This window comes from Pithys albifrons, chromosome 3, assembly GCF_047495875.1.
Source record: "Pithys albifrons albifrons isolate INPA30051 chromosome 3, PitAlb_v1, whole genome shotgun sequence".
NCBI classification, from domain to species: domain Eukaryota; kingdom Metazoa; phylum Chordata; class Aves; order Passeriformes; family Thamnophilidae; genus Pithys; species Pithys albifrons.
The window spans coordinates 50,372,031-50,387,074 of record NC_092460.1 but is presented as its reverse complement, the minus strand read 5'-3'; the positions used below and the strand labels follow the sequence as shown (position 1 = coordinate 50,387,074).

General features: G+C 40.8%; 1 protein-coding gene across 15 annotated transcripts in view; it reads right to left on the bottom strand.

Annotated features, from left to right (window-relative positions):
* Positions 1-112: 112 nt before the first annotated feature.
* TNRC6B (trinucleotide repeat containing adaptor 6B) overlaps positions 113-15,044 on the bottom strand; it is a 145,758-nt gene continuing 130,826 nt past the window's right edge. For all 15 annotated transcript variants that reach the window (XM_071551809.1, XM_071551824.1, XM_071551808.1 and 12 more), the window contains 2 exons: positions 14,231-14,370; positions 113-13,723 (listed from right to left, as the gene is read on the bottom strand). In XM_071551809.1, the coding sequence (XP_071407910.1) occupies positions 13,333-13,723; positions 14,231-14,370 (531 nt within the window). In that variant the 3' untranslated portion in view covers positions 113-13,332. The remainder of the gene's footprint in view (positions 13,724-14,230; positions 14,371-15,044) is intronic.

The window sequence follows — 15,044 nt, the reverse complement described above, 5'->3', positions numbered from 1 at the left end:
CCCCGCTCCGCCCCGCCCGCGCCTTGGCGCCCCCTGGCGCTCGGAGGCCGCCCAAGATGTCGGTGGGGCGCGCGCGGACACAAACGGTGCGGCAAATACGAGCTTTAAATGCTTAGCAGCCAAACACATTTATTAGTCTTTTTTTTTTTCCAGGAACCCAAAAATAGTTTGTAGTTATAATGTAAGCAACTGAGTTGCACATAATACAATCATATCTTTCAAAAAAAATTAACATAAAAACGAAAAAAGCTGTTTAAAAGCCAAAAAAAAACCTTCAGAAAACTTATAAGTATTACACCATCTCTCAGTTTCAATGAAATGACGACGACTTAATTCCTTATTACTCTTAACTTGTCACACTCCAATAAAACATCACCCTTTTGTTTGTTTTTTCTTGGTTTTTTCTTTTTTTTTTCTTTTCTAACTCCAGCATGAGAAATACAGTACCTGCTATGGCAAAAATACACATAAAATGCAACATTTCAGCTTATTTGTACATTAGTAGAGTTTAAACATCTTATTGTTTTTTTTATTTTTAAGTGAACCAGTGATCTAAAGTACCACTATACTAAAAGTAAAATAAAAATATAGAAAAGGAGAAAAAGGGGGGCAGCCAGCCATACAAGAGCACCTTCTAAAGTGCTGAGTTTCTGTGTCCATGGAAAACCCTTAGGAAGTTTAAACATCTCTTGAGAATGTGGCATGGAAATGAAGATGAGTCCTGGATATGCAAACATTGTGTTACCTCCTCTACATTCTCCCCATTTGTCCTGTAATTTTCTTTACTGCACACTATAGAAGGAGGGGAGATACCAGAACTAAGGTAAGAGTTTAGTAAAGGAAGCCATTTCAAGTATAAGAAAAAAATAAACACTTACAGGTAACTTGCAAATAGCATCAACATACACAGAGCCACTATTTGTATTATTACAATGTCTGCTTCGGGGGACAGTGTTTCAGGCAAGAGGATTTGAACTGTACCTTCCTGTTACCTATTTATGTGCAAAGTAGAAAAGCTGCCTTTTCTAATCCAGCCATATTGGACATCACTGATTTTCTGCTCTGCCACCCCATTCCTCCATTCTGTAGAGAGAGGAAGGTGGCATTACTTTACCAAGAACACTAGATGAAATGAATCTATTTCTCCATTTCTCTTCCAGACACACCCTTCTCCCATTGCTTGTCTGCAATGAAGAGAAACTTGCCAAACTCCTGATGCCCACCAGTAGCCAGTTTCCTGAACAGGTAGAAGGCATTTACCTTTGTAAACATAATCCCTAATGTTTGTGGAACTCAAAGCAGCATCTCATATCTCCAGCCAAGAAGTGGAGATGAAAATAGATCAGAACGCTCCCCTGTCACTGCTTTTCCTCCTCCCCTTCCCTCCCCTGTCCCCAGAAAGATTACATTTGGTTACTTTTGTTTGAAGGTGGGTGTTTTTTGGTTCTTTGGGGAAAATACTTAGCATTTAATTCAAAGTAAACATTACAGAATCACTCATTAGAGTCATACTGCTGTTTGTTCTGCTTTCTAGATGACAAAGAAAAAGCACTGTACATCAGGTGTTCTGCATCTTTTAGAGCAGATGCAGCAAAAATCTAAGAGGTGTGTAAATCTCACGGGTGCACATGCCTCATTTCAGCTTCTTTTTCTGCAGAATCACTGCACACACTTCACCTTGATTACTGGCAGAGATGGAGAGGGTGGCACAGGGCAACAACAGAGAGATGTTCGTAAGGCCACGGGGAGCAATGCAGGACAGAGAGGACCAGGGAGTGTCAGATAGAAAGGCTTCAGGTATAGAAACCATATTCTTGGTATTTCAAATGCCAGATTCCAAAAGGCATGGGCTCATATGCACATCCCTGAGACACACATCCAAGGAAGAAGAAGCAGCGACCATGTGACAGAGGGGAGAAAGTAGCGGAGGTTCCCTGACAGCTGTGGGATTTACCCAATGAAGACCTCTTCCCCCACCACTCTCCCAGAGACATTCTGGGAGAGCTGTAAGGCATATACACAAGCAGCATCTACTATTATTCCCTCTGTTCCTACGTTTTATTGGCAGGCGATGGCTTCTGGATATCGTGGACAAGAAGAGACACTGCATTTGAAGTGTGACTGGTAACACACTGAAATTAACTCAGGGAAGGAGACAGAAGCTACCCTGCCCTCTGTCCCTGGAGCAGCAGCATAAAGTAGCAAGGTTCTTCATCTTACAGTCCCCTCTCTGAAACTACACAACACCACCTCCCCCTTCCTGATGGCAGGAAAAGATGTGTCTACTTGAAAGATGACATTACCAAAAATGCTATTTAATGGCAGGGAAAAATACACAAACTTACTCTGATTTGGTGATCTGGTGAAAGAAGCAGCAAGCTCCAAGTACTTCAACTTTGAAGTTTATCTAAAAGTACTAGAGACATGTGACCTGTAGCAACACTGGCACAACTATATAAAATAGAGTAGGAGAAGGAAATAGGCATAAAGAATGAGGAGTACGAGTAACTGAATCTCCATCAACTTCTATAATTTAGGATCTGTTTGTCTGATGGCTTTAATAATTAAGAAAAAAGAGGGTTATCTCCTTCCACACAATCAAACAACGTAAAAAGAATGAGCAAGAACTTGCTGTGAAAACCTCATAATACTTCTCTCATGCTTTTTTCTTTAAAGCACTTTACAAACATTACTACTTTATCCTCACAAAACCCCTGTGAGGTAGGTAAGTATTATTAACAACCCCGCTTCACAGATGAAAAAACAAAGGCAAAGTAGTTAAATGACTTGCACAAGGCAAGGGAAGAATAATGGCCAATGTTAGAATTCAGGAGTTTCAGGCTTTGGGTCCTGTGCTCAAAACCACTAGTTCAAACATCTTTTTAGAAAGGAGATAACAGACGGAAATAAAAGCCCAGCAAGTTTACAAGAAAAGGTAAGATTAAAAAAGGTTACATCAGAAGGGGAAATGTACCACGAGGTATTTTAGTGAGTGAGTTTAAACTTCAGATTTTTTTTTCCTTTTCTTTTTTTTTTAAAAGGCAATCTGACAGAGTGGAACCCTGATAAGATCACATCTGCAAGGCAGGCACAGATGTGAGACTGATCATCAAGTCTATTACTTATTACAGTACTGTGAATGTCAACAAAAATAAAATTGCTGCATGAAAACACTGAATACAGGCAGGATAATCTCTCAGTTTATGATATTACACCTAAAATAATGCCAAAGATAATGCAGGTACCATGGTTCACCATGGACAAAGGAAAAAGTCAAGTCACAAGGTCCCTATTACGATGACAGAGAGGGCGATGAGATCTACATTTTTCTGAAGAGACTAATCCTGGAAACTCAGCAAGCTTCAAGGAACACACATCATCCACAATGAGTGCATTTTGGAGATGTGAGGAAGTAAATCCTTTTTTATGACCATTATGATATCACCTCATAGCAAAAGTAGGATAATTTTTTTTAAATAGAGAGGACCTGGTCTACATATCTATTTATCCCTAAAATTTCACACACTGCCAACATTAATGCTAAGTCACTAGCAGTAACACCAGACAACAAAGCACTAGTAACTACTGATGTTGAATAAATGCAGTCCTCATAGTCAGGCTTTGATCAGCACTGGAAAGTAAGTACCACCTCCACTATCTCATCCACAGCTGCGCCCATCACTGCATGAGCTGTGCCAGAAACAGCAGCAAAGAAAACTTTAAGGAGAAGGAAATGTAGATATCGAGGACCAGCTATGTTCCAATTCTCCTGGAAGAGCACAAGGACTGCTGTGATGGAAAACTAGTAGTAAATCCAAAAGAAGACAGTGCCTGTGGCACCATGTTTCCTGAGCTTAACAAGGGCCAGGACACAGGAGACGTTAGATGGTTCCCCAGGTGGAGCTGGTGTCCCACTCACCCTTTTGGCCCTGGGTTAACACTGCACGGCAAGAATTCACAACCCTGCGTGAGGCTGAGAGTTGATTTCATTTTGCAGTCAACATTAGTTTTTCAAATCTCTGCCCAGTTACCTATTGGCCAACGACTGACAAAGAGAGGTTCTTATCAATTCCTTCTAATTGCAAAGTCATCACCTCCCCACTTCCCCAATCTGTAATGGATATACCATGGACACAGAAACTCCTCAACAGTTTAGCAAAGTATCTTTGTCCCCTACACCCCCTTTGCAGAATGCATAGTTTACAATTCACTTACAAAATAATGAAGCAATGCTGACCACATATGGGACCTCTTTTTTTTTTTTTTTGAAAAAAGAACAAACAACCTCTTCTTAAGTTCAGTATCAAAATTCACATTTGCATAATAATACATTTCAAGGCCATTAGAGAGGAATGAGAGCGAAGCAAAGAAAACTGCAGGGTCTCCCCTCTCTTTGTCTTCCTGAAGAGAGCTGAGGAATCCCACTGGAGTTTCTTTTCAGAGTGGGAACTACAAAGGGCTACAACAACAGCTCTTGATCTTGCACACCTCACATTTTGGGTGAGACGAAGAGGTGAATTATTAGAGAGAAAAAAACAAATGGAAGGAGACACTGCAGATTCCCATGTTTAGCTACAAACAGCTTTGAAGAAACAAAAAATTACTTCAGCTTTTTTTTCCTTTTAAACTCTTCTACCTCACCATTTCAAAAACTTTTTTCTTCTTGTGTAATACCCTGTTCATTTAAATGGCAACATTAAGTGTGCTGGAAGTTGAAGGGTTGAAAAAAAATTTTCCTGTTTTGTTTATCAAGACACGGGCAGAGAGGGTAAAAGTGTGCCTGCACCCACTATTTAACAGAAGCTACAAAACATCATCTTCTCTACATGTATAAATTTGTCCCAAACATCACTGTGTTTCAATTCTCCAGTGCTTACAAAAAAACCAAAGCTATACACACTCACACTCATGCACACAAACATAAAGAGAAGCCACATAATACATACACAAACTTAACCTGCAACAGCAGACTAGCCTAAAACTATCAACAGCTTCTGTGCATCACATGACATCCCTTCACACCCCCCACCCCAATCTCTACCACATATGAATACGTATTGTGCAGTGTAGAGACCAGCCCAAGGATGATGCTTGTCAAAAGGGACCAGTGGGCTGCAATCTCAATGTCTGACCTCTTGAAAGAATAAATTGACCATTGTCTCCCCTACAGCCCAAGTGGTCTCCTCAATTAGACAGTCACTATACTCACAAAGGCACATTCATAAATACCACATTTAACTTACTGCTTGTAAAAACATAGGAGGAAAATGTAAAGCGCTTATACCCCGACCCATTCCTACTGACCCAGCAAGAAGTATCACAATAACATATCACTTGGTGAGACCTTACTCCACCTTTAGAAGGTACATATTAAAGAAGTCTTCCAACACCTCTTTTAATTTATTTTTTTTTGCATAAATGAATGCGTTTTTGTTTTTGGCTTACATATTTTGGAATACAGCACACTCACTATAAAGCTCTGTTGTAAGGCTACCCCCTAAAGTAAGGCTGTTCTACCTTGGCTTGCATTTTCACTTCATTTTGCTTCTTCTCCACGCATTCCCAAAACAAAACAAAAAACCCCACATAGCGCCTTATACAGAAAGGGTAAGCCATATCTGGCAGGGAGAGGGAGGGGAAAGAAAGCACATAATATCATAACCATGTCACTAAAATAGCTATTCTAACAAGCTGTGCAACCTGCTCAACAGTAAATGATGAAGAAAATGTTCACTTCTGGTTGGTTGTGTTTCATCTGAAACAGGAGGAGGAGCTTCCACCTTCTCTCAATTAAAAAAAACAAACATAAAAAAATGAGGAAGTTAGTTCTGCGAATGTAACAACACACACCAATACCCCAAAAGAGGCATCTCTTGCCAAGCAGTGCCTTCTTGTATTGCCACATTCATGCAAAATTATCCAGTCTCTTCCCCTCTGTCCACCACAGTCGAGAATGTTTGCTGCAAAAATACTTAAATACTTAGCAATGGCTGGCACAACGCATTCTTCCCTTTTTTTTTTTCTTTTTCTCTGGAGTGATCTGTATTAATTTACAGAAAGGCTGTCAGAGTCAAGACAAAAACTCCCTTTCTTGCTACAAAGTTAACAGGAACCCTAACACTGCTGAATGTCACCAGTCCCACTGTCACACATACAGGGCAAAAATGGCTCTTCCGCAGAGGGCACTTGATTTGCTAGAAGCTTGCTTATATAGCACAGGACTCTGGGAGACTTCTAGAGAAAAGCTTTCCTGCATAGCTCAATGAAAAGCAACAAGCAGGCAAACCAGGGATGCAAACGATGTTTGCTACGTGCCACAGATGAAACAGCATCTATCGTGGCCTGACAGGTTTTAAAAATAGGCTCCAAACCACCAGGAGCTGTGGTGCTTTTTGTAGCACAGATGAAACCTTAAATCACTTTTCATACAAGGATTAGAAGCTATAGTTACTACATCACAAAGTTTAAGGTCACTAACATCACAGAATAAAGAGCTGTATTTCAACAGGACCCTGACTCAGTTTAAACAGCAATGCAGACAGACCTTTGAAGTCTACTGTAGGCAAAGCTCTGCTTCGTGAGTCACCACAAAATGGACCTGTTTCCTATTATCTACTCCAGGGGAACTTTGGTAAAATTAAGCAACACCAGTATTTACAGTGATGTGACACAGGCAAAATACTGTGAAGGACATGAACTAGCAAAGCTGCTAAAAATCTCCAGTTCAGCTCCTGTCGTTTAGTCCAACCAACAGTTCAGCTACAGTGTAATTGTTGCTTTGTGTTTTAGGTTTCGATGTGAACTCAGGACATTAGGGAAAACCAGCTCTGTTTACACTGGGAAACTTCACATACTGTTAACATCCTTCTGCCACAGGTGGAAGCCTAGTACTGGAGGTGAACGGAAAAAAGGAGTCTGGGTTTTAGATATCTGTCTTTCGATCACAGTGGGAATGATCAACATGATCTAACAGTATCAGTCCCTAAAATTGCAAAATAGCGGCAAATAAACAAGAGAACTGAAAAGATATTTTGTGCAAAAATCGATTTAGACAAACCAACAGATCCTGTATTGTTGCTTCACATTCAGGACCAAAGTTGCATTTGAACAGCATTTGTTGTTTTGTGGTTTGCTGTTTTTTTTTAGAATTAATTTCAATGCAGTTTTCTTGGTATTACTTTCCTGCCCACAAAGCATGCATGCATATTTACAATTAAAAAAAGAGATGCTTCTGTTAAGAGAACCTTACATCTTTAGAAAGAAAAACCTACCTTTCACTCAATCAGGACTTGTACCCTGAGATGCTAACCATCTTCCTTCCACAAAACCTGCTTTTCAATCCACTTGAGAAACCTGCATACTAAGGTCAGTGATTTACAGTGAATGTGATATATGCAACACAGTGCTTGCTGCACTGGAAATACAATGGGTCCTCATCTGCTACCTTGGCCCTGATCCATCAAAGGTTTACTTATACAAAGAGCCCTTACTCAAGCAGTATGCATTTAAGGTCAGTAGGACTAATTCACATGAGGATCACTCCTGATTTCCTGTCCAGACTTGGCCAAATTTGGGTACCTCAGATACACTAACAGTCCTCCTCTTAAAGTAAACAGGAAAACAGTATGCCCAAACAAAATCAGAAACCTAAGAGTTAAACACAATAAAGGATGAAGCAAAAAAACCAACCAAACCAAGAAAAAAACTCCTACAGTACTATTTGGATACACATTCAGAATATAGTGGAAGATGTGGTAACAACTTTAGGAATAAAAAATAGGGCAAAAGTTCTAAGAAATAAATGCTTAGAGGCCAACAGAATATAAATGTTTAATTGTTATTTATCCTTGGGGTGGTTGTACCAGCCAGTTTGGTGAAAACATCCTGTTTATATTGTGGAGGTAAAAACATACTTGGCTTGATGTTCTTGTTCACTACACAAGCCACTTAATGTGAAGCACAATAAGAAAACTTTTAAGAAAAGTCTGACACCCTGTGATTGTAAAAAAACCTCAGACCAACCAAAAATCCACTCTCAAGACTGCTGGGCAAACGTCAAGGTAAAAACATAAAACCACTGGGACAAGATGGCAATTGTTCCGAAGTAAATGCTGGAGGTCTCAACAGAGGTTTCTGAGCTGTATCCCACTTTTCTTTTCTTGCTTGACTTTGCTGTCACTACTAAAATGAAATCCTCAAATGGAGTAAAAAGTTATCCAACACATTAAAAAGCTCTCAGCTTGATAGACACCGCAGGGCAGGGTAAGCAAAGTGGCTGGATTTTTATCTTCAAAGAGATGCCCATAATCTATTCCAAGCTGTACTTTCCACAGCCTCTTTTCCCTTCCATGCCAATATGTTTAAACAAGAGACTGCCACTGATTCCCTCCCTGGAACAGTTTTGTAGAAGCCCAGAAATGCCCTAACATCAATTCCTGCTGACCTTTTGCTGTTATGAGCTCAAATGGTAGCAGAATCTTTACAACACTAAGCAATGGTTGTCCCCACCAGACACGTGGTTAGCAGAATGCTCAGACAGCACTTGCAAATGCATGGTTAGGAGTGCCATGACTAAGCCATACAGATCTGTGAGCTGTAGCTGGAAAACAGAGTAATGTTACTTGAACAATTTAGGGAAACTGTCACTGAGGAGACAGTCACTAACACTTACAGGGCTGCACATTTAGGAAAGAAGGAGCAGACTATTGTACTACAATAGGTTTGGACCCAGCAGACTGCTGAAACTCTAGACTGTCAACCCTTCAGCACTTAGTCACAACCCACTTCCAAATGCATGTCAAGTTTGTTGGCTTTTTTAATTAAATGCTATGGTTTCTTCTCCTTTTAGGACACTGCTGTTTTGAAAAAACACAGCTTCTGGCAAAGCACTCAAATTCTCTCCATAAAACAAATTAAAAAGTAAATCACCAAGATCCTAAGTAAACCCTCCTTCTACTGGCCCATGACAGGATTTTTAAAGCACATTATTATTACTAACTGATGCATTATTTTCAATAGACTCACATGCACACACAGCACAACATGAAAACACTGGGCAACTGCTATGAAAGACAGAATTTGGCATCTGATTTCATTAATAATAAAAACTTATCTCAATTACTATTAAGTAACTCATTGCACGACATGCTTAGGCAGCATGCTGTTTTTCCTTAGGAACAGGTACATCTATTTCCATGAAGTGGCTGTACTGCCTCACTTCGCCTTGTCTTCCCTCCCTTCCCCTACTGTAGGGCATGTGGGTGCATGTAGAAGGCACTAGTGCGGTTCTGTGGTTTGAGCCTGGCCGCTTCAGGTGCAGTGAGCCCCTGACCCTTGGAGCTGGGAGACAGAAGTTGGCCATCCCAACACGGAACTCTGAAGTTCAAGACTGTAAGCCCTGACAGCCAGCAGCAACAGGGTGAACAGAGGAGTATAACAAGTATTTCCCTCATATAAAATAAAACAGAAAGACTGGGAGGATGGGGGGCGTGAAGGGTGTGAAGAAAAGCAAGCAGCAAAACTCCAAGTGTGGAATAGAACTGACCAAATAGCTGAAAACAGCAAAGTTGATTTCCAATGTACATTTTACGGGAGTTTTTGAATGTTTTTTTTTTCTGTACTGAAAAAGGCAGGATAATAAACCCACTTCATTACTGAGTATTCTGTCAGCACTGGTTTTCTTTAGCACTACTTAGAAGTGGTTCAAAGAAGCACCAACACGAATTTCCTGCTAGTCCTCCTAACTGAGGACTCTTTCAGTTAAATTATACTGCATTTTAATAAGGTTTATAGTTTCACTTTGCTTTTAAAAAGGTGCTTGAAGAGTATTTTCATTTAGTTTCAATCAAGAGGGAACAATAGATTTCCATTCACACACTTCTCCATGCAACTGCACATGTCTGCATGAGCAATAAAGCACTACAAATGATAACCCTTCTTTTCCCACAATTTGTTTAGGATTGCAATGAAATCCTGTTGCTGATATTGAGACGTTTTCTTGATGTATCTTAAATTTAGAAAGTCTTTAAAATTCTTGATCCCTCGCTTGACAGTAACATTTGGAGATTTTTTTCTTTTTTTCTTTTTATTTTTTTTTTAGCATTTTTCTTTTAAAGTAAAAACTTTCAAACATTTTGAAGATTCAGGAACTTGTAAAAGTTTATCAACAAGAAACAGCCACCTATCTAGGATAAGATAAGGTTAAATAAACCATCTTCAAAAAACTGGCTTCCTACCCTAGAATTCCTGAGAATGCTTGCAAATTTAAAGCAGGAAAATAAAATGTTAAAATAAAAACAAAAACACTGTTAAATGCTCCCAGAGTTAGTCTTCATCTAAAATATATATATGCACTTTTTGGTCTTTTTTTTTTTGTACATTTTAATTTTTTTTCCCTTTACGCTTACAATGGAAGAACAATTTAGCTTTTCTTTTTAAATATTTCAAATCCCTCATTATGTCTTGTAAACAAGAGGGGCTCTAGCACCCGGCTTTCACCGTAGTATCGCAATGAACTCAACTAGCCCAAAGTGCAGGAAAAGGGACCTTAGGGCAGGTTGGGAGAGAGAAGTGAGGGTGGAACACAGCAATGAACCAGCATGTATAGCAAATCATGTGACAAAATAGATACTGGCTTGCTCAGGCCAAAGGTGCTTCACTAGGAAGTACTGCTGGGACAGGACTTTTAAGAACCTGCTCTGCGTGTCCAAGCGTGGCTGGTCTTCGAGCAGAGACAAGAAACAAAGTTTTACAGATGCCTGCAGGCAAGGGCCACTAGCTAGATAGCAGGAGTTGAAAGAGAGCATTTTGTTTCTTTGTGCATGGTGGGAGAGATGAAGGAGGAAACACGATAGGAAAGTATATTCCTAAGGGGCCAGAGTATGCTGCACACTCCAGTTTACTAAACAAATACAAACCTACTCGTACTTTTTTACTACTAACACTTTGCATACAAATCTACAGGCATGTGTATCTGCAGCATTTCCCTCAGTCAGTCTTCCTTGTGACACTGGGTTTACAGAGAAAGGGTGAATTAAAACAGCCATGTAATTCCCTAGCCCTTCCCTCCCACCCCCAGCACGCAAGCACACACACACACACACACACATTCCCCCCATTACTTGCATCTGCTTTTCCTTCTCCCCACCAAACCCACACACAGAGTTAAACGTGTTAGACATGGTTGTATCCTTCAATGAGAAGCTAAAGAAACAGACTCCCCCATCCTCCCCCGCTCCACCAGGTAATAAAGCCCAAGCACTGCTACCTCTGAGGGCTGGAATGGACAGGTATGTGCTGGTACAGAATGTCGGCACTTTGTTAGACAGTGTAACGGCCAGACAACGCCACATGGAAGTCCTAGCACTTATGGAAGAAGTAGTGGCATCTCTATTCCCTCTTCTCCCAGCCCCACCCCCACAAAAGACTTCCTGCTTTGTGTCAAGGGATGTTCCTTCAAGTCTGGTGCAACTCTTTTCACAACAACAGGTCTTAAAAGTTTTGTTCCCAGCGCACACACATGCACGCACACACTGGCTATCACTGTGGATTATAGGTTACCCCTATCCTGCCCAGAATACTACTACACTGATGCTAAAAAAACCCCAAACCTTTCCTTAAATACAGAATTAAAAGCAACAGTACAGAAAAAGTAAAAACAAAAAGGTGCAATACTTTAAAAAAAGAAGTCTTTGCTAGTTATATACCTCCCTAAGCAAAACCATGTACACAGGAAAAAAAACAACACAGAGAAACAAAAGGAAACCTTTGAAGTACACACTGGTTTAAGAACATTCGTAAGTAAACGTTTCTGTCAGTGATGGTCTGGCGCTGTAATGACACCAAGGCCTGGCACAGGTAACGCTCACCATGAAGGACGCAGGAGGGAGTCAGCTGCATGTGCGTTCAGGCGATGAGGCAGGCCAGCCAGCAGTCTGCTGACACAATTTAGTTTTCTGTCAGTTTTAATACGAACAGTAAATCAATTAAAATGCTAATTTGGTTGGGCTGGACTTTCAAGCTTTGATGGATTCCTCTAGAAAGAATATGGGTGCTTATTTAGGTTTGAGGGAGAAAAGAAATACTCATTTTTTAAAGGTATTGAAGCTTGCAAGAGACTGAATGAGAACATTTGTCTTAGCTGCACAAATAATGACAATGTCTTCTTTCCTCCTCTTTTCCCCGTTATTGGAAGAAATAAATGGCTTGCATTATATAACAAACATTCCAGGGTTCATTCACTACAAAAACCCCACATGCAGACATGAATAAGGACACTGCTACTCAAAAGACAACATTGTCTCCCCTCTCACCAAATCCTTTGGATATGGCAGTGTTCTGCTCTACTACAGGGGTAGAACAAGGGCTAGGAAGCAACTATCCGCTCTGTGTGATCTGCAGACTTGAGATAGCACCCTGCTAAAATGAATTTAAAAAAACCTACTGACAAATTTTAATCCAGCCCAACTGGATTCTGCTTCAGCCACAGGGACTCCATCATGCCTGTCTTGCTTTCAGAATCAAGACATGCAGATGGCCAGCCAGCCCGTAGACCATCAGCAATGCAGCGTTCAAGATTATATATATATTTAGAGAGAAAAAAAATGCACACACACGAACATGTGCACACGCACTCACACAGAAACAAGCACACGTGGGCAGTTACATGTGCCAGAACACACTGGTACTTATCAACCAGCCAATCACGAAGTGTTGGTTTTTTGTTTTGTTTGTTTTTTCTGTTTTGTTTTTTTATGGGTTTTTAACTTTTTTTTTTAGTTTTTTCTTTTTTTTTTTTTATTTTTTTTTGTTTTTAAAGTGAGGCTCCGTCAAGTCTTTCCCTCCCCCCATTTTTCTTTTGAACCCCTCCCCTACTCCAACCCAACATGGTAGACCTAAGGACGGAAACACACCCAGTGCAAACAAAGTTAAAAAGCTATTTTTTCAGTATATATGTTTCTTAGCAACAACTTCCGTATAACATGAAAAAGTGAAAAACTAGAAACTAATTTTTTTAATTTTTTCTGTTTAAATTTAAATGGTATGTGTACTTGCTTCACATTGTCTTTCTAAGTTGGCGTTCACAATTCAAGTATTTCAAGAGTGATATGTTCTCTTTTTGGATTCATATTCCAAACGAAAAAACTGAAGTTATATAAGGGAGGCAACTATGTGCTCAGACAGTCTGTCAATGACCCACCTTTTTTTCTTTCTCCGTTTTCTTTTTTCCTTTTATAAATGTATTTATTGCAAGTTGAAAAAAAACGAAAAGGTCAAGTTAGTGCTGCTGCTGTTCCAAAAAAGGTCACGAGGTCAGAGTTGAAAGTTCTAAGTTCAGATTGAATCCGACCCTCCTCCCAGAAGGTCTCCAGGTAGTAAGGGAGCAGGGCTGCCCATTCTGTGTGGATCCTCTACGCTCGGGACCCCCCACAAGCTTGAAGAATAGTTTGGGGGCCCCCACAACGAAGCGCCAGTGAGATCACCCCCACTGCTGCCGCCGCCGCCACCACTGCTCCACTGCCCGAGCCCTGTTGACCCACCAAAGAGATTCAAAGCAGGTCCAACTGTATCTGTCTGGTTCTGTCCTGTCTCCAGGGATTGCCAGCCTGCTGCGGGTGCACTCGGGGTTGCTGCAGGTGTAGGGGGCTGTGCTTGTGCCAGAAAGCGACTAACGTCTTCATCAGTGGCAAACTCAGCCAGAATGGTAGTGTTTCCCAACACACACCTAGAAGACAAGATACATGCAAGTAAAATAATTAGAGTCAGAAGGTAAGGGCAAGGGACTCAGGAGGCACGGGAACAACACTTTTAGGTGCCCAAACCAAAGGAGGTATCAGCTACACTGCTACAATGAAATGAACATGGAAGACGTCAGCTGTTCTTGACAGTGAAACTGACTAAACACAAGTGCTTCCATTTTATAAGGGGGAAAAAGGCCCAAACCAGTAACACCAGCCCCCTAGCCCCAACATTCTGCTATGTCTGCAACAAATTCCTTCTAAATTTAAACTAAGGTCCTGAACGTAACACCAAGAGCAATTAAAAGTGCCTATACAGTTCAGGCAAAATGGTAAACGTACATAGGCCTTTCAAACAGAACAGGGGAAGAACAGGTTAAAAGCTTGTGAGATTCAGGTTAATATAGTTCAAGTTTTCATGGAGTTTAGGAGCTTACAACACCACTCCCTCACACCCACCCCACCCAAGATTTCTGCCTCAAAACCTTGCTCACATGTGCAGCGCAGTCTGGGCCTTGGCCGCCTCCTGTTTGGTGTTGTATCGGATAAGGGCGGTGCCCTGGGTCAGGTTCAGATGGAATGTCAGCAGTGGGCCATGCTGCATGCAGATCGTCCTCAGGGTTGACCCATCAATCTGAACAACAACAGCCGGGATAAAACATGTTTGTAACTGTTTAGCCAAATGTACTTCCATCTTAACTTCAACCCAGTAATTAAGAGATATCCTGCTCTCAAAAAGGAAAACAGGTGAAAGCAGTGGGAAGGAAGCAAAGGTGATGGAAGTTCATTTTCCAACAGGAACCGGTATGCCTTGACTTCTCACAATTACATGGAGTTTGATTTAGGGTTTAGGGAATAATCTGACTTATCTTTCCTGTTCACTTGTAGCTTAGGTCCACTTTTCCCTCTCTCACTGAGTTTCTTACACTGTCAGTATCCTTATGCTGACAGCTTTCCCAGTAATTATGTACAGTTTATACTTCTCACCACCTTCAGCCATCAGAATTTGTACCAAAGGAACCAGAATGTCAGTCTCCAGATCTCTGATTTCAGAAGAATTAGGTAAATGAGTATCTAAAAGGTTTTGGCAAAACTAGAAATATCTCTAAAATGAATTTTTTAGAAGTTTTTTTTTAGCGCTTCTTTGTCTTTGTGGTTTATGAAACAGGAAGTGACAGAAACAGTCAGTGATATTCCTGCCAAACCCACCAATGTTCCTTCCTCCTGAACTACCTCTGTCACGGCAGTTGTTGCCTACATTCCTCCTGCAGCAGTAACAGCTTGTTGCTCACCTCCAGTAACAGCTGT